General features: G+C 39.2%; 3 protein-coding genes across 3 annotated transcripts in view; 2 read left to right on the top strand and 1 right to left on the bottom strand.

Annotated features, from left to right (window-relative positions):
* LOC117947083 (tubulin alpha-1B chain-like) overlaps nt 1–512 on the top strand; it is an 18,990-nt gene extending 18,478 nt beyond the window's left edge. Inside the window, exon 3 of the mRNA XM_034875673.1 lies at nt 20–512. Coding sequence (XP_034731564.1) covers nt 20–505 — 486 coding nt within the window. The 3' untranslated portion in view covers nt 506–512. The remainder of the gene's footprint in view (nt 1–19) is intronic.
* A 531-nt stretch (nt 513–1,043) lies between these two features.
* On the bottom strand, nt 1,044–11,987 carry pmelb (premelanosome protein b). The gene is made up of 12 exons (XM_034875654.1): nt 11,756–11,987; nt 9,480–9,575; nt 9,071–9,217; nt 8,550–8,678; nt 8,123–8,284; nt 7,077–7,409; nt 5,530–5,718; nt 4,277–4,414; nt 4,102–4,204; nt 3,811–4,016; nt 2,868–2,958; nt 1,044–1,471 (listed from the first exon to the last, which is right to left on the bottom strand). The coding sequence occupies exons 1-12, from the start codon at nt 11,811–11,813 to the stop codon at nt 1,309–1,311; spliced, it is 1,815 nt and encodes a 604-aa protein (XP_034731545.1). The 5' UTR covers nt 11,814–11,987; the 3' UTR covers nt 1,044–1,308.
* A 1,894-nt stretch (nt 11,988–13,881) lies between these two features.
* sarnp (SAP domain containing ribonucleoprotein) overlaps nt 13,882–19,587 on the top strand; it is a 7,352-nt gene continuing 1,646 nt past the window's right edge. Inside the window, exons 1-7 of the mRNA XM_034875680.1 lie at nt 13,882–14,000; nt 14,908–15,007; nt 15,233–15,276; nt 15,366–15,436; nt 15,857–15,908; nt 17,182–17,255; nt 19,237–19,274. Of these exons, the coding sequence (XP_034731571.1) occupies nt 13,968–14,000; nt 14,908–15,007; nt 15,233–15,276; nt 15,366–15,436; nt 15,857–15,908; nt 17,182–17,255; nt 19,237–19,274 (412 nt within the window). The 5' untranslated portion in view covers nt 13,882–13,967. The remainder of the gene's footprint in view (nt 14,001–14,907; nt 15,008–15,232; nt 15,277–15,365; nt 15,437–15,856; nt 15,909–17,181; nt 17,256–19,236; nt 19,275–19,587) is intronic.

Genomic DNA, 19,587 nt, shown 5'->3' with positions numbered 1-19,587 from the left:
GCAGCTCTCAGTGTCAGAAATCACCAACGCCTGCTTTGAGCCAGCCAATCAGATGGTTAAATGTGACCCTCGCCACGGTAAATACATGGCCTGCTGCCTGCTGTTCCGTGGTGATGTGGTGCCCAAAGATGTGAATGCTGCCATTGCCACCATTAAAACCAAGCGCACAATCCAGTTTGTGGACTGGTGCCCCACTGGTTTCAAGGTGGGCATCAACTACCAGCCGCCCACTGTAGTTCCTGGTGGAGACCTGGCCAAGGTCCAGAGGGCCGTGTGCATGCTGAGCAACACCACTGCTATCGCAGAGGCCTGGGCTCGGCTTGACCACAAGTTTGATCTGATGTACGCTAAGAGGGCCTTTGTTCACTGGTATGTGGGTGAGGGGATGGAGGAGGGAGAGTTCTCGGAGGCCAGAGAGGACATGGCAGCTCTGGAGAAGGATTATGAGGAGGTTGGAGTCGACTCCATTGAGGGTGAGGGAGAGGAGGAAGGAGAAGAATATTAAAAGGGGGTAATAAAAGGCGCTAGTCAAACAAGAAATTGATTGCAATGTGTTCTTGGATGCATTCCAAACTAATTATTGTCAATTGCTAGTTTGACTATGTTCTAAATAAAATACCTGTGACATGTGAATGTGTTTGTCTTTTATAGATTCAACCTAAATATGAGTGTCCTGCAATATGTTGAAATTCTTAATATTGAGCTATCACATGTAATAAAGTTGTAGACTCGTAACACCAATCATTCACATCTTTTCTAATAAACGTATGCAGCATTTATGCAGGAAGAAAATGACATACTACATTACTTATAATATTTTGACATGTTAAAGCTACGTTTCTTTTTCATTTGGGGTCCCTGACTTATGCCTGACCACATTACATTTTCACATCGGAATTCTGAAGTATTCCTTGTACATGGCTCAGAAATCACAACATTATTTGTAAGGATTATTTTGTACAAAATGCATGAATTTATAAACCATGGATAAGTAACTGTACTGCCAAAAGTGCCAATAAGTCACAATGAAATAAGACTCCACGACTGTTTTGAGCAAAATTTATTGGAAAAATGTAGTTTTCTCCAAATGAAAGAAAACACTTTTACTACCAACTTTGTAGGTACAAAGCATGTCTAAAATGTAATACATCAAAACATTTTGATTTTGATTTGAACACCTAAATATTACACACTAAGTTTGTCCTTCAAAAAATATGTAAAAAAAAAAAAAAGTATAAAAAGATCTCAGGTGCAGAAAACTTTGAATCCTAAGTTTCTTGGTGTTGCGTTTTGTGGCGTGAGGCTGGTTCACACAGGTCGGTCCTGCAGCAGAGGGCAGTCGTCCACAGCTCCCCGTCTGTTCAGAAGCTTCCAGAACATCGAGGCTCCAGAGCAGGCAGGAGCCCGGCCTACCTGCGGGCCTGCCGACACGATCAGGTCTTCTTTTAGAGGACGGTAGGACTTAAAGTGCCTGTTGAATAAAGCACAATATCCAGTTGTTTAAATTAGACTGTGTGCTTAACTGATAAAGCTGGTAATATTCTATAATTATATTATCTTCCACAAAATCCCATGAAAAGACCAAAACCAACTGTGTGTGAGTCTGTCTCTTAATACTCTTTGACTTCACTTCTGAATGGACCAACAGGTCCCGTTGCTCTGGACGGAGACCAGTGAAGTCTATTAGAAGCTCTTTTCCAGTGATGGCTAGGCGTTACTGAGCAGCCTCCAACTGAGCTGGAAGACGTAGATGTGACATGAGACACCTGTCTGAAAGTTGTAAGTCTTCTGGTAGCTGTGCAAGAGAAGTCTCAATCATTCCGAATCAGCAGAGACGGAGAGGTAGGTGAATGTTAGGAGATTAAATAGGTACAGGCTAATTATTGGTAACTAAAGTGCTAGTTAACGTTAGTAATTAAACCTAAACCGTAAACTGTCTGCAAGCTTCTCTTGACGATACGGTAATTTGTTCACTATGTGATGGTAAGTCGCTAGGTTATGACACAATAGTTAACCCATTTAAAAAAAACGTCTTCTACGGAGCTATAACATGAGATACAAGGTATTTGGAGCCTTTTATATATTATTGTGTTTCTAGAAATAAACAACGGACAATTGAAGTCTTTAAACGCTTCAGATGTAAAGTTATTTGCTGTCAAAGTGGCGCCAAAATGAATGGCGGTCAATGGAATGCTAACGGTGGGTGATGGCTTGTTGGCATTAAAATGGCGCCATGGGAGCTACGCTTCGTGGACGCTTGCTTACTCCCTTGATTCCTACAGAAGACAAATCTATATTTTTACTTTTAAACTTTTAAATCATTTTTTCGCCACATTGGAGCAGTGGGAGCAAGCTGCCAACACAACATTGGCACATTTACGCTGGCATGGTAAACGTGCTAGAACATCTGCCTGTTTAGACGTCGAGCAGACATGAAGCAACATCAGCCAGTATGTATCTTAGTCTGTCTGCTGTTTGGGGTTGGAGAGTGGGTTTTTGCGCTCTCTACGCCCGACGGCCATTATTTTTTACAGGTATAAGTTTGAACAGTGTATGAGAACAGCCTGGTGGGATTGAGTCCAAATAAAACTACAAATCCTGGTATGGTTTTAAATGTCTTTTTGGTGGCATTTTCACCTTTAATGGACGGTTTGACAGTGAAGAGGTAGAAGGAAGGAAACAACGCGAGAGAGGGCGTTTGACATGCAACAAAGGTCTAAATCTGGCTTTGGCTTCAAAATACTAGTTACTTCTTTTCATGGGATTTGTTGACAATAAGACACATGTAAAATATCAGCAAACATATCCCTTAAAGTAAATAATTGCAATTGTGTATAATTATTAGAAAATTGAAAGTCCGTTCTTACTTGTAAGAATATGCCACTATTCCTACTGCTAGAACAAGTAGAAGGGCACCCAAGACCATGGCGATGGTGCCAGGAGAGGACAGACCTGAACCTGAAACAAGGATCACGCTGTCAATAAGCAGGAGAAATGTACTGTATTGTTGAACCACTAGACTATTATATGGCAATTGACAATGGCAATTTTATTTATAAAGCACATGTGAACTGGAAGAAATGGACAGGGATCAAACAACAACCCTGATTGGTAGACGACCTGAGCTACATCCGCTCCCCAAAAACACACACACACACACACACACACACACACACACACAAAATCGAGATTATGTGTGCTACTGATTGGTCTTAACTTTCTAGCCCGGGTACATCATCACCTGTCATGGACCCCATTCATGACTGAAGTTCAAACCATTTACTGCATATAATAAACATATATTCAAAGCATTGTTTAGTAATCTAATACCTCCACATTCTGAGGTCATTAATGTGCTGCAGATGATAGTACCCTGACTTCTCTCTGTGCTGAAGCCATGACGGCCCGTTTCAGTGTCAAACATGACCTAGTTAAAAAAAATTCAGATGTCCAGCAAGACAACTTCGATTTAGACGCAGAGGTATCAGAGCATGATGCTTCATCTTCAGATAAAGAAGAAATGCAGCAAGCTGAAAGAGAGGCTTTTTTGAAAGAACAGCAAAATAATATGGTCCTCGTCACCATATGACAACAAGGGCAAGGTGGCTTCACAAAATGTCATAAAGACCAAAGTTTGCTTTTGAATGTGGACACAGTTGTGCTGGACCTCAGGTCATCAGGCAGATTGTTCCAGAGCGCAGCACCCCAGGAACCAGAGGCCCCCTCACCGGAACAGGATCTACAGCTAGAAGACCTCTGCTTGATGACCTAAGAGCTGTCTATGAGAGATCCAGTGCTTATGTTGCGTACCTATGTCGACGTTGACTTTGGCACTGGTGACAGCAAAACTGACGTCGTTGGCCATGGACACGTTGATGCAGTAGACACCAGAGTCATTGAAGAAGTGACGCAACACCAGCTGGCAATCTTTGGAGGGCTCCACCATGTAGCACGCCGTGTGAATCGGCCTCAAGCACTCTGCATCCAGAATCCCGCTGCACACCTCTTTGGGAAGGCTGGAGGAAGAGGATACCTCAGGGAGTCAGAAAAAAACGACAAAATGCTTTTTATTTTAATAAAGTGTCATGCAGGAACAGTTACCTTCCCTGGCAGGTAACAGTGATATCTAATACGTTTCTGTCCAAATCCGGTGTTGCCATCACAGCGTTGTCCATTTGTACAATCTCAACTTTTTCAATGGCCTCTGAAAACAAAGACAAGAGGTCACCGTCATTTTATATCTTCCTGATCATATCACTAATGGAAGGTAACTCACCAAACACTTCGATGCCAGTGCAGAAGGAGCCATAACGATATATGACACAGTCATCGTCGGAGGGTTTATCATCAGCGTCCCTCTTGGCAACGACTACCACAGTCGCTTGGCCCGTCAGGGTCACTGGTCGCTTTGTACCTGGGGAGAATAAACAGCAGCAGGGGATGTAGCTCACTGATAACAGATCCTCAATCATTATTTCTGCAGCGGCATTTTGTATCTTACTGCGTCATTTCAGTGGGCCTGTTATTTGTTGTTGTTCCTAAACAATATTGTTCTGTATTCTCTGAATGCATGTCCTTTAACATGACTTCAAGTAACATATTTCGAAGTGTAGGGCTGCTTCCTGTGCGGCTAAGATAATTTTTTCCACACCATCAATGAGCCCGCTCATGAATATTTGTGTTCAGATTACAATGGTCCATAGTGTACTCAGCATGGCTACAACACCGGGGTCAAGGTGTATTCATGCACAATGCCTCCTGTAAATAATGAAGCCAGAAGCTTTTATTTTTTTGCCTTACTTTGAAACAGCCTTTCTCCAAATATAAAGCAAAAACAGCTTATTCAAATTTAAAATGCTACTCTTGGATTGGTGCGTATAGTAGATGCATATATAAAAAATGAAATAAGAAAATCTGAGCCCAAAAACTCCAGTGAGCACGCAATCAGGATTCACACAATAGCAGGGCTTTATTTTAAGATTTACATCAAATGTACATTTGAGGAAATCGGCTGATGCTTTTATCTGGTTCCCAACTCTGTATTTTGCACTTTAACAGGACACACTTCTGTTGCACATACTACCTAGGGTGGGGATTAAACAAGTGATCATCTGGTTATATCTAGTTATACTTTAATTTAATCAGAATCAGCTTTATTTGCTGGTATTAGGACCTACGAGGAATTTTACTTTGGATCATCATTGCTCACAATGCGTTTACACTTACAGTACAAAACAACCAATATATACACACTAAAATATACACACTAATAAATACACACTATAAAAAAAAACAATATACACAGTTTGAGGCAATAGTGCAATGAAGAGTGCCAACTATGCAGGAGTTAATTATCATAGTTATTATTTTAATTATGGAGCATAGTGCAAGGGTGCTGGATTAATAGTATTATGTTATTATATTACAATATGAACAGTATCAACAGCTCTGAAATAGAGAATGAGACACATGTTGCTGGGTTATTGCACAGAATTGACCCTGGCACTTAACTTAAATTTAAAATCTAACCTGTCTGTGCCTCACTGTGAGACTTGGCCACTGTGGGTGCTACCGGGGCGGGCTGAGTGTTGGGGGCAGTGGACGTCTCATCCTCAGGGTTGTCCTCCTCTGTGTCCGAAGGAACCATGTTGACAGTCAGACCAGTTGCTTTGGTGGAAACCAGTATGGGGACAGCTGACGCCAGTGCAGGAGCTTTCACTACACACGGGAACGTTTGTTTGTGCTTCATTAAGATCTACGTATGTGGCGCTAAGGTATACACAAAAGTACAAATATTTTAATTATTATTACATTTGATAGGGGAGAGCGGTCACGGAAGGCTTGTATCATGTGGACGTTTTGTTGTCATTACTTAGAATTCCTCATGGGGGCGACAGAAACTACGCACTATAGCTTTAAGCGTAATGTTAACGTTAAATGCTTTTAGACGGTTGGAACAAAGTGAAAAAAAATTGATGGAGTACTTGCGAAATATTGTAGAATGTAAATATAGAAAAGTATTATTAAATAAGTTGTAAATAGCGATTAGAGAACAGAGGAGGGCAGCAATACGCTTTAGTTGTGTCTAGCCTGCCGGGAACAAGAAGAAGAAGAAGACGTTAAATGCTAACGTGCTAAAGCTAGCTAAGCAGGTGTAACGCTAGCTCAAATCAAGCAATTTACTTTGCAGTATCACTCTGCATCTGAGAAAAAAATGTTAGCTACCAAACTAATAGCTGATGCCACGGAGGGAAGCTGTCCACCTGCACACACACACACGCGACACAGAGCTGGTTAAAAATCAGCAAATATCCTTCAGAATATTTTCACAGCTTCATTTGCCGTCCTACAGCTCTTTCCGTAGACTGAAGCCGTTAACTTATCTTTTCTCTTTTCAAAGCCTCCAGACTACATTGACAAAAATAGTTATTCTACCTCGCAGAAAATGTGAGTTGCTGGTGTATGGCTGCTCCGGTTAGTTAGTTAGTGTTATTGTGTGCCCCGGAAACTTGTAACTTGTAAAATTAAGCAAAAAAGGGTTAGCCTGTGCTAGGTACTAGCTAGCTAACTAGTGTACACGTTACCTGCGCGGCGTAGCAACCGCCCCGGTAACGTTATTTGCAGCCTACACGCAGCTAGCTAGCTAGGTCAGACCTGTTATGTAAACTATTTAAATGAGAGTGTGACTATAACTTTCATTTTGCCATACATTTGACCCTTTTTATAAAAGCTCGGGACATGAGCTATTGCTTTAATATACTTTAGCATGATAGCATTCTAGCTAACCATTGAAATCTTTTTATGATGCTAACTTGCTAACCTAAGAGCACTTAACATTTCTAGCTAGCTAATACTTATTAATAAACATAAGAACATTAAAAACAAGGCTGTAGACCTTTCTATTTGATGCTGCCTTTCTTTAAATCTATTTTGTACAGCACTGTAACTTTTATTCTTGTATTTCTTATTCTATTTTAGCAGTTGTAACATTTTTAACTGCTCTTTAATGTTTTATGGAAAGCCCTTTGCATTGTTGCTGAAATGTGCTTTACAAATCTCACCTCGCCTTGCCTTACCTGTGGTGCCCTGATGAGTAGGTGGACCAGGGGCCTCGGTTGGGGGATTAACTGGTGGGTCGCAGGCCTTATCTGGGATGACCGCCTGGATCACCACCTGAGGCTTGAAGGTGCCAGAGTTGATGTAGGTGTGAGTGACAGTCAGCTCTCTGGAGATCAGGGCTCCACTTTGATCGCCAAAGTCCCAGTTGAAGGTGATGTCTGCGTTGCTGAGGTACTGGCTGGGGTCATGGAGGGTGATGGTGAAGGCGATCGCCCTGTTCTGGATGAAGCGCATATCCCCGGCCACGATGTCGTTCACTTGGTCCAGAGAGACGGCGAAGGGGATTTGATCTGAGGAGAACACCAAATAACGATGTAAGTAAAACAGCTTTCATCTGAATTACAAATGGTTAAAAGTGTACACTTTAATTAGTACTTTAGAGTAGGGCTGTCCTCGACTAAAGAAATTCTTAGTTGACTAACACTTCCATGATCTTGTCGACTAATCGATTAGTTGATTTAATTGACAGAGCTGTGCACTTTGAGAGGTGGTTAAGACTAGAAAAACACAATATAAATGTAGTTAATTAACCATCTGTAAAACTGTGATTCTACACAATTAATCCTGCAAAAGCACCACTTTAAATCATGCGTTCAACAGAAATGTATTGTATGTTTCTTGTAAATGAGTAATTAAGCATGAATAAGCATAAACAATGACTTATAAACTAAAGAAATCTTAGTCGACCGAGATCAAAACCACAGATTAGTCGACTAATCAACTAAGAGGGGACAGGCCTGCCTTAGAGGACCTGAATTAAATGGATTGATGTAGCCTATAAAACAGGGTTTCGATTGTTACAGTAATAGCCACAGATAATGTATTCCTAAAAAATACTATTATTATTATTATTGGTAATAAATTGGAAATTGGGGGGGGATGGTGTTGCAGTTTTCTTAAGAAAGTTGTAAAGTGTCCAAAGAAGATGATAACAGGTGTTGGCTTGTTTCCTTTTAAACAAGCCCTAACCTTTTTACCCTTCTAATACAGTCTCGTAACTCACCAGTTATGGAGAACTGAGTGGAGGCGTATCCCAGAGGAATGAACTTCTCCTTGCTACGGTAGTGGTAGATAACGATATCCATGGTGTAGGAGCCCAGCGGGATGTCATCCGTGTTGATTGTCAGGGAGGAAGAGGGGCCGTCTGCCACCTGCCAGTACTGACCTGCCAAATGAGCATCCAGAGCCGGATGAGTATGAAGTGCACTTTACTGCCTCTTCACCTCAAAGTCTGAAGTCCAACACTAAAAATCATGGATTATTTGCTAAAAAAAAGTACATGTAGGGCAAATAAACCAACACAATCTGATTATATGATACGGCTCATACATAATCCATCCTGGCTTATATTTCCAGTCACAAGAAACTCTGTGACCCACAGAAGAGAATTTCTTAAGAGGTATTTGATAAAAGACGACAGCTCCTCTCACCCCAGGTCTTCCACACAAACACGTAGGCCGGCTTCTTGTCCTTTTTAACTGGTGTCCCATCAGGGAAAACTACCTCCCAGTCTGTGTTCTGAGCTGGGTATACTGGCTCGGACTCCTGGTACTTTGTCCCTGTAGGAGATGCAGAAGTTTTGAGTTTTAGAGACTGTACAAAGAAATCTTTGCAGCCATGCTACACTAGCAGCTCTTTGACGCACAGGGCAGAGCCCTTGAGGTAAATGCTAATGTCAGTATGTCAAAATGTTCACACTGTCAATGCTAACATGCAGATGTTTAGAAGGTTCACCTTGTTGGCATGATAAATATGGGCAGGGGAATCATTAGGACTCATTAGTTTGGCAGGTATCTGCTCGTAAACTGAAGTATTAATGGTGGGGGTAAATGAAAGGTTAAGGGATTTCAATTCTTCCTGATGGGAACATGAATGTTTGTACCATATTTTAGTGCAAGATATGTGTAGCATTTTATCTGTGTGTGTGTGTGTGTGTGTGTGTGTGTGTTACCGTTGATCATGCAGTCTTCAGCCCAAACAACGTCTCCATTAGGCTCCACCTTCTGGTTGTGTGGGAACTCCAGGTCGATGGTAAAAGTCACTTTGGCGGCAGTCAGAGTCGGCGAGTCGTTCCCCACGTTGAAAGTCACTCTTCCACCTGGAAGAACAAGAACGGTGAGCATTAAACATGAAAATATACAAGTCTGTGGGTCCAAATATGTTTACTGATACTCAGAATAAATACAAAGTTCAGACATTTTGTTTCTTTTCAGAATTATAAAGTACTAGGGATCTTTTTATTGCATGTCATTACAATCTGTCTCCCGTCATCACCCAAACACACAGTACATAGAAAAATTGTATTAAGTAAAGAAAATATGACTATAGTGATTATGCCAACATTATTTCATCAGAAGTACCTTTCCAGGAGTCTTGGTATCGTGCGTCTCCATCTTTCCAGATCGGGTACATCTTATTGTTCCATGATGGATAGCGAGTGAAACGGTTTCTAGGCTCTGAAATATCAAAAATTAATATTGAAAACAGAATACGAACGCTTCCCCATGCACATATATTTTCCAGAAACGCTTTTTATGGGCTCTCAATTTAAATTTTTCCTGGCGATAAGAAAGAGATAATCTACCATTTGTACACTTGCACAATAATCTAAAGTCATTAAATGAGTGCACATTAAGTCATCTGACCAAGTGGAAATGGGAAATTTGTCCCAAGCTAACTTAATATTTAACATACTGTATATGGAGAAAAAAGATTCCAGTGGATAAAATAAAATACAAGAATATTTAGTTTAATTTAAGCTTTTCCTTTAAGGAGATTCTACTTTTTTTTTGCTTTAAACCTCTATGGACATTATTAAGAAGTTACAGACCTCTAAAATATAATGTTACCTATTTGTCTCCTATTATAAATAAAATTACAGCATGTATTTAGATTTATTGTAATACACTCTTGCAATGTCATTTAGTGAAATTTCTTAATTGTTTTTTACAGTATATATGTGTGTGAATATATACATTGTGTAATACTTATCACCAATGATTTGACAAAAAGTGATTGTGATTGAAGCCAAATTTTGTTTTATTGGTAAAATAAGTCTCTCGTCCCTCCAATCCCTCTCATGTGACGCTCAGCTGAAATCTGCAAGATTTCATCACAGATTAACAATGTCACATGGCTGAATTTGGATTAAACACAGCAGCAAAGTAATAATTAACATAGTGAATTATCAGCCAAATCCGACTTCTTTTGAATGTGCTATGAATTTAGTATTATTATCATTATTATTTCTGGGTAATCACTTTCCTTTTACCGTCTTGTCATGGTTTAACTTTAGCTGACAATCATTCCTCCCACTACTAAAATATTATACATTAAAGTACATATCTTAAAATGTATTTCTCCGTTCATATTCCCCAGAATGATCTCTTTAGGTTCAGTATGGATAAGTGGAATTATTAGAACTCTTTGTAATGTTTATGACCGACTTGAAAGAATGTGAGCTTATCCTTTAATTTATAAGGATTAAAATAAATAGTCGGGGCTTTGCGGAACAAAGGTCACATTCTGTGTCGTTCACACGCATGGTTGAGTACAGAGGTCATGGGAGGAAAAAAAAATGAAACTGGATCTTGAACTCAGAGAGATCAAAACGATACAGTACCTCTATGTGAGGAAACAGAATTAACACTTCACTGAAACATAATATTGCTTTGCTAAAACCAGTGTGCCACATGACTGAAGGTGTAAGAAAGTTCCTCATCTGACACAATTAGGACAAATACATTTCAAAATGTCAAAATGTTGACTTGACATTAACGTCTTCACAGTAGAACATCGTTAAGACTCTAATACCATGTAATATAAAGTTCTCTTTGTCGAGTTTACACAAATATTTCCACCTTGTGCAACAGAATATTTATATTCACACATTTAAGAGGGAAATATTGTACTTTTTACATCACTTTAATTATCTGACAGCTTTAGATACTTTGCAGTTTGGATGAATATTTTACGTACAAAATAAAGTACATGTATGAAGCACTGTCAGTTTGAATAAACTACAACAGAAAAAAATGCCGCTTTCACATAAAAGCATCAGTAATAATAATCCAGTAAAATGATTTGTAGTATAATAGTAAAACAGTCACTGATTTATGAGTACTTTTGATACTTTGCCTTAGGTTTTCTATTAAAACATACATCACAATTTGAATGCAACGCCTTTAACTTCTGATGAAGTAGTTTTATTTTGCAGTGTTGCCACTTTGAATACTTCCTGCCCCCCCACCGTTAAAAGGAGTGGTAACTCTTGATCGTTGATGTTGTCTAAAACTCTCAGCGTCCCAAACTCATCTAAATGCTGGGAATGATCTTCGTTAGCATTCATTTGGAAGATAGAAGCAGTGGTGGAAAAAGTACTAAAATATTGTACTCAAGTAAAAGTAATAAGTAGTTCATTTAAGTAAAAGTTACTTGGTAACATTAAAAAATTTGCCAAATTCTTTTTTTTTACTGATGGGATTTGTAATGTAGCCAAACACAATACTTCATTCCAAACGTAATCAGGTAGATTTTAAAAACAACTTGAAAAATACAAAACATACAAAAAAACTACTCGATACGGTAACATGAGCAAATGCATTTTGTAGATAGAAGACGTATGATGCGTACTTACTCGCCCCAGTGTGTGAAGCCACTGCCAGTAACACCAACAGCACAACAGACGTCCACATTCTCAACTCCCCGGTGTGAAATATCCCTTTTGTTAGCGTCAGACAACAGACATGGGGCTTTATAAAGCGTCAGATGTTTCACCTCACATAGAGTATTAGTGGAAGAAACGCCTCCTTCCTCACGGAGCCCCACAGACCTTCTCCAATCACATTTTAGGGGCACCCACCTGGACTGATCTGTATAAATACTGGTAAAAAGCACGTCTCTGGGATTAGCGTCATACATTCACTAGAGGAAAAAACACATAATCACTTAAGAAATGTAAAAAGTCCACTGGTCTTTTACATGGCAACAGATTGGATCATGAGACACGCTCGAGTGTGCATGAACTGAACAAAAGAACTAACTTTCTAAAAAGCATATGCTCATATGAACCGTAGTAGCTTTTCCCTGACGGGATCAACAAAGTATTCTTATTGTGATTATAGCTGAGCTCAGTACTATGCAGTACATGTCATCCTGGTTGTAGTGGAATTTAACTAGTACATTTACTCAAGTCCTGGGCTTTTATTTTACTTAACATAAGCCCAGTATATTTTAGAAAGAAAAGATCAGTGAAAACATTAAACTGCTGCTTACACATTATTGCGTCAGTAGTAATGATGTACTAATATAATACGCATAATCAAGTTCATTTTGCTGGTACTATTTCTGTTCTTTTACGTAAGTAACATTATTAATGCAGGAGTTTCTCATGCACAAAGTACTTTACATAATGTGCAATTGCTACTTTTACTTAAATAAATACTTCTTCAAACCACTGAATACACACTACATCATTTCTATGGTGTGTGTACTTTTGTATTGAATCAGCACTTACATCAACCTTGTGTAATTATTATTTTCTCATGATTTTTTTTAACCTGTTTATATATTTTTGACAGCACCTTATCAATGACTAATATTTTATATTTGAATATCTGTATATATATACTGTATATTTTATATATATATAGGCATTCTTTCCTACCAACGTATGTAACTGCTGTACAACAATTTCCAGCGGGATAAATAGAAAAGGTTCCATCATATCTTAATATTTGGGCGATATTTTGAGGCCTCTGTCACAATAACAAACAAAAAAAGATTACATTTGGGGTGCAGCAATAATTTATTAAACTGTTTAAAGATCAGTATGATACAACAGGGTTGTATTTAAATCATGAGGTTACAGTGTCGTGAATTTTTGGGTCTTATGTGACAATTCCATAAAACTCGTGGTTTTGAATACAATATGAAGTGTTATATCTTTAAATCTCAGCTCAAATCAGCTGACCTATTTTAGGCTGCTCCTCGAATTATTCCTAATTAAGTGCAGATTTACTTTGAATTTCACGTTGCTACTGATGATTAAATCCACCTCATGAAAAACAAAAAAAGTACTTTATAGTTACATTGGCGGACATACTTATATGACGCTGTGATGAAATATAATGTCATAAATATTAAGTGTAAAAGGAAGTTGGTGATTTCTGCGTCATTAGAACAATAGATCACACAGTCTGAAAGGAGGAATGCAACGTTAATGAGGATTATTGGAGCACTTGTGACTCCTTAAATTCATCCGGCTTTGTCCTCCTAGCCCCCCCCCAACCCCACCCCCACCCCCCCAGGAACTTAAATGTGACTTTGTTAAAAGGTTTTTTGTTGCATATGTGCTAATTTCTGACACAGTTTAAACCTGTTCTGTGTTAACAATGTCAGCATTCACAGGAAATCCAGTTCAGACCTGTTTTGTCATGAACCCTTCAGCTCCCTTCAGGCCTCGACATGTATGTTCAGACCGGACTGTAAAACATGGCGTCTCATATAGAGTTAAAAAAAAAAAAAAGACTGATGCATCAGATGATGTGTAACAATTTGATCAGCATATCAGGTTATCCATTGCACAGAGTGTAGAAAAAAGAACCCTTATAAAAAAATTGCCATTAATTAGTTCAAAAGTGGAGATCTTATTTTTATATAATTTATAATTTTACTGGTAAATCACTAGAAATAAAGGCGCTATATTAATGAACGTACTAGTTGCCTGCAGTTCGCCAGTCCGTCCATCAGGCGGCGCTGTGAAATAAATTGAGTGGGAGCTGGGGGCGTTCACAAGTAGAGTCGCTCCACTTTGATTGGAGGAAGTACTACCACATCAACAAAGAAAGATGGCCGAAGTGATAGAGCTGCAGAAACTCAAGGTTGGTAGTTCCATAAATATGTATTTATTACAAACAGTTAGCTGTTTTTATTACTACATATTATGTTGTAACCGTGGTTAGTTGGAATACCAGTGAGCCAAGATACGGATAACTGAACTGTTTGAAGTATAAAATGTGTCCGCCGGGTGTGAATGCTAACGACCGGCGTGCGTTCATTCAGCTGCGAAGCTAACCGAGCCAACCGGACCGAGAAACGTTCAAAATACATAACTATTAAGGCTGATAAACCGCTTGGAATTAGCTTAAATTAACAGACAGAAGTCTAACATTTGATTAAAACAGTAAAAGAAGCTCCTGCTGTTGGATATAATGTGTTCCGCCATCTCTGTCTCGGTCCAATTAAATTAGCGACATGGTAACCAAGCATGTTTGACCTTATCCGGTCATACGGTTCATGTTAACCAAACAGTCCGTAAACACACCGTCTGTTGCTTGAGTTGTCCCGGTTACTAGTGGTCTGGAAAACTACACCCTCTACCACAAAACTACAGTAGTAGTAACTTCACTTCCTACTCACTAGTGCTGGTGACTTGAGTAAAGTTCTGATGCAACGTTAGTTTTATTTAACTTTTATGGTACGTTACACTCCACTACATTTCAGACAACTTTTTTTCCGCAATATTCTACTTCTAATTCTGATACTTTTTATTAGAGCATTTTATACTTCTTGACCTTCTCGAAATCTCCAGAACAGCTACTGAATAGACTTTGTTGTGGTTTAGTAATTATGGTTGATAGTCAAAATCCTTCTGGGAAACTGAATGGGATTTTTTACCTCCAGAACAACACTGTTGAGCTCTACGGTATATGTTAACAGCAAGGCAAGGTTGTTAAATGGCGGTTGTTGTTGTAATAAAAGCACTGTGTCTGTCTGCTGTTGTTTTAGCTTGCCGAACTGAGGCAGGAGTGCGAGGCCCGAGGTCTGGACACCAAGGGAAACAAAGGAGAGCTCATTGCCCGACTGCAAGCCTATTTGGAGGAGCACGGTGAGGAAATCATCCTTTACCTTTAGAGTGTGTGGATGAACTGTTATCAGTGGATGGACTTGATGAATTTGATATTAGATGCTGTTATGTGTAGTGAGCCTGTGTCTTGTTCCTTGTCTTGTATTCCTTATTGTGATTAAAACACCGTTTTTTTCTCTCCATCTGGCCCTTTCTTACTGCTCTCTGGTGGTGTGAAATATCTTTATCCCATAATCCAAACAACAGAGGAAGATGTGGATGTGGATGACGTGCTGGCTGAGGATACAGAGGTAATGATTGTTAATGCTTTCACTTCCCCTCGCAGACCTTGTTAGACTATTTTGTGAAGTAGTGATACATGTTTCAATGTTCCTTTCAGGACTTTCCTAAAGTTGAGAGTGCCAACGATGTAAAAGACGAAAAGGATCCCGAGCCTCCTGAGTGCCAGCCGTAAGTATATTCACGAACAAAATATAATGTGTTAATTATTAAGCTTTAGGCTAGCTGTTTCCCCCTGCTTCCCGTCTTTATGCTAAGATAAACTTCTCCCAACTGTCTGCAACTAATCACACTTTCCAAAATGGCCTACTATTTCTTTAAATTTGAGGTAGTAGTGTTTATTTAAGACTACGCTATATACAACAGTCTTGAACCTAGGGTTGGTCTATGTGGCTGAAATTCACGTCATGCCCAATGTGCGTACATCAGGTCTAAATGCCTTCCCATGTGGAGTATTATTGGTCAGGTTTGGTGTAGAAATGCCCCACATGGTCAGCTCCAGATTGACAAACAGGTTTATACTGGGTCATTAGTTTCCCCCAGCAATCAATCTGTAGTCATTCCACTTCCTTTTATGCTTTCTTCTTTCAGACCTGCTGATAAGAAAGTGGTGAAAATAGCGCCTCCATCATCTACTGGTGAAGTACGTATGACATGTTTGTATACACTAATAGTTTAATTGGAAGCCTACAATCTGTGCAATGTGACATATTGGGCTCTCAAAAACAAGAAATTCAATACACAGTAATAAGGGTGTTACAATTTCGTAACACCCTCGAAAATCGATCGATTTTAAGTCGCAAACTTGAATATCGAATTAAAAAAGGAATCGTCAACACTGTCACGTCCAGTTGATTTGTCATGAGGAAAAAAACACTTGTTGAAGTGCTGCGTTTGTCAACCTCCTGTAACTTAGCCACAGCCAGTCAGAAGATAGTTTGGCAACTGCAGATGCTGGACACCCATCAACAGAACTTGAGCCCCCTCCTCTTTCAATTTGGAAGTAGTTTGGATTTACAGTGAGTTATGGTTACAATGTTCATGTTGTCCTCAAAAAAGCAACAGTTTGCAAGCTCTGCTATGTGCGTGAACTCTATTCTGTGTGTTTACCATTGCACATTAGCGTAGCAGCTAGCGGATAATCCTTCTGCTTATAGCTTTATCTCAACAAAACAACATGGTGAAGTTCAGCCTGCATGCACGTTTTGTAGACTAAATATAGCAGCTCTTATTGGTTATATATTAGAGAGAGCAACAAGTTAAACTCGCCCTCTTTAAAATCGGTCTAGCTGCTGTGCTGGCTTAATGGTGTTTTGACCCCCTCAACTGAGCCTTCAAGGCAGGGCTGCGATCGTCTTCAACCATAACCATTGCCTAATCCTAGTGCCTTCCAGGCAGCGCTGCCTGGAAGACGACGTTGGGGGCTTCAAACATCAAACTCTGTGTGGTGCGAAGCGTCTGCCCTCGGAATTGTTGGTAAACTTTAGTTTTTATTTTAATTTTATTGACACATTTTCTTGTTTCCAATTAAGAGATGTTATTGTTACATTATGTTATTAATGAATGTTTAACATTTGACAATGTAGTGTGGTACATTGCGAACAAAGGTCAGACATATTACAAACAAGTCTAGTCCAAAAATTGCATAGAAACCTGTGCTTTAAACAAGATGAAGTAAAATCAAGAATCAAGTCGTGACCTTGGAATAAAAACTGTAATCGAATCGAGGATTTGGAGAATTATGACACCCCTACACAGTAACTTTAGAGCTCTTTGCAAGTGTGTGTGTGAGAAGGTGAAACCTTCAAACTCCTAAAAATAAATTAGATTCATTACACCTTTGCAAATATTCATCAGCAGTACCAACACCTCCGCTGGTAGCTTGTGTTCTGATTTTAAAATCTTTTGTTGAGCAGAGACTACTAAAGAGAGCTGAACGTTTCAACCTGCCGGCAACAGCAGAAAGCAAAAAGGCCATACGTGCAGCAAGGTAAGACTTCACCAGGCCAGTTTTCGTTTGATGGAAGGAGTTTTGGCCATCACTTGGATTAGTAACGATAAGATTGCACTCACTCATTTTATTAGGAACATTATTGAATGATGATCTGGTTCAATTTTGACCGAACACACTTACTATAGTTATACTGGCATACATTGTTTTCTCTTCAGGGAGGCATTCATTGAGTGTGTCCAGTTTTAAGTGGTTTTAGATAACATGATCTGGGAGAGAGAACGCTTACTATGCTCATTTTATTACCAAACGATAGATGGATAGACAGACAGATAGATGGATAGTCTTTATTGTCCCATAGAGATTATCATTTCTGCACATCTTCTTTCCACACAACACCACATAAAGAACACATAAAACACTTAACACATGTACAAAACACATCACATTAAGACAATGTCAAATTATGAATAAATAACCAAACTCTACTCTTACAGACACACAGAAACAAAGCGTTCACAGGGTTTCTCCTGGGATACCGTAAACAGGTCATTGTCAACGTGGTCTCAACGGAAGCTACACAGCCGCCCTGACTCACTCATTCCACAACAACTTAATTAACATTTATGCTTGAAAATAATGAAACGTTGGCTCCAATGCGTAAAAAATATCACTACATTCACTCCATATGATTTAAAGCAGCGATGTCAAACAGACGCAGAGAAGTGATTAATTCCAATTCACCACTTCAGATTTCAGATCAGTGGTTTTACTGACGTTTTTTTTTCTTTTGTTAAGCCAGTCACTGGTTTTATTATAAATGTAATTGTTATTTTTCTGTAAATTTACAACTTTAATCTTAGAATTTCTGAGCTTTTTTTTTTTATAAATAATTAGAATTAGAACATTACCCCTCTCTCTTGAGTCCGTAACATTTTCTTCCCTTTATCGGCGGCTGCCGTGTTGAATGTAAACAAAAAGCTTGGTTGCTTACCGGCGTTTCTTTATAGTCATCGTGTTAAACCCGCCAAGAGCGTGTCGATAAGCGTGGTTGGTAAGCCAGTTTGTGATTGGTTCCCGCAAAATTGTAACGGAAGCACGATAGAGAGATGTACGGGTTTCCAGCCTGAGCTGCAGGGCCAAATCAAATTGGGGTTACCCAGTCCCACACTAGGTGCGGGGAAAATAATCAATTCTTAGATCCATGGCATCAATAATCAATTATTTAAAAAATGTGTTGATTTTTATTTCAAAGTTACGGTCTTCAGACAAAACAGAGTGACTGAAAGAGGACAGGATAATGGACAACAAATTAGAGTTTAGGCAAGAGAAAGAAAAATGGCCAAAAGGTGGGAAAAAACTAAGTTTATTGTATGTACACATGATCGAATAAGACATACATAAAATAATTAGGCAAAACACAAAAAGGCTGTTGATCTACTTTATCACACTACATGTGACAACCTCATGTTTCATGTTGTAAGAAGCCAGTTGTCCAAGTTTAAACCTGGCTGAGCCTCTGACATGGAAGATTACTGGGAGAGAAGGGGACTCTAACAAGCATGGAAAGACCTCACAATAAAAACCTCAGTAGACAAAACATTCCATTACAACTTGTGTGTGACAAAAACTGCATATGTCAAAATCAAATAAACTGAAGTTATATGTATATTTTTTTAAATCACACAAGGAAACAAACATAAAAAATTGTTGCATCGACAATCAGTTTAGAATCTGATCGTTGACCACTGAATCAGAATCGATTGTGAAGTACCAAGAGATTCCTTCCCCTAGTCTACACTACATTTTTAATCCCCAAAAATGTATTATTGACACTTTGGGAAAGGAAGGAAAAATATGACCTATAAAACCAGATGTTTGAACGTGTACACTTTAAAGTGAAAGTGGACATGGTGGCCAAAACTCTGACAATAATACCGTAGTAGTTGGTATCAGTTGGATTTATGCTATGAGTACATGTGCCTAACCGTGTTGAAATGATTATTCTCCTTTTCTTCAGGTTTGGTGACTCCACAGAGAACACCAGTCCCGCTCCAGGTCTGTTGTCACTCTTTGCTCTTTTAAGACACGGACTTCCACTAGTCTGAAGTTGCTAGAATGTACCACAACACCATCCTATATCATAATGCTTTTGGCAACACATACGGTTGTGTTTAAAATAATAGCACCAACATCACTAAGCTCAGAAAACATGTTCTTTGGTAGAAATTATATTTCTACGTGGCAAATAAGTCACTAATAAGTGTTGTAGAGTCATAGAAAAGCAACAGGGCCAACAGTCATGACATGCATGCTGCTCATCCTGTGTAATAGACTCTGTAATTGACAGGGGCATGGTCAATATAATAGC

Source organism: Etheostoma cragini, chromosome 7 (assembly GCF_013103735.1).
Source record: "Etheostoma cragini isolate CJK2018 chromosome 7, CSU_Ecrag_1.0, whole genome shotgun sequence".
Classification (NCBI taxonomy): domain Eukaryota; kingdom Metazoa; phylum Chordata; class Actinopteri; order Perciformes; family Percidae; genus Etheostoma; species Etheostoma cragini.
Note: the sequence above shows the minus strand (reverse complement) of the source record. Positions and strands in the feature narration are given on the sequence as shown.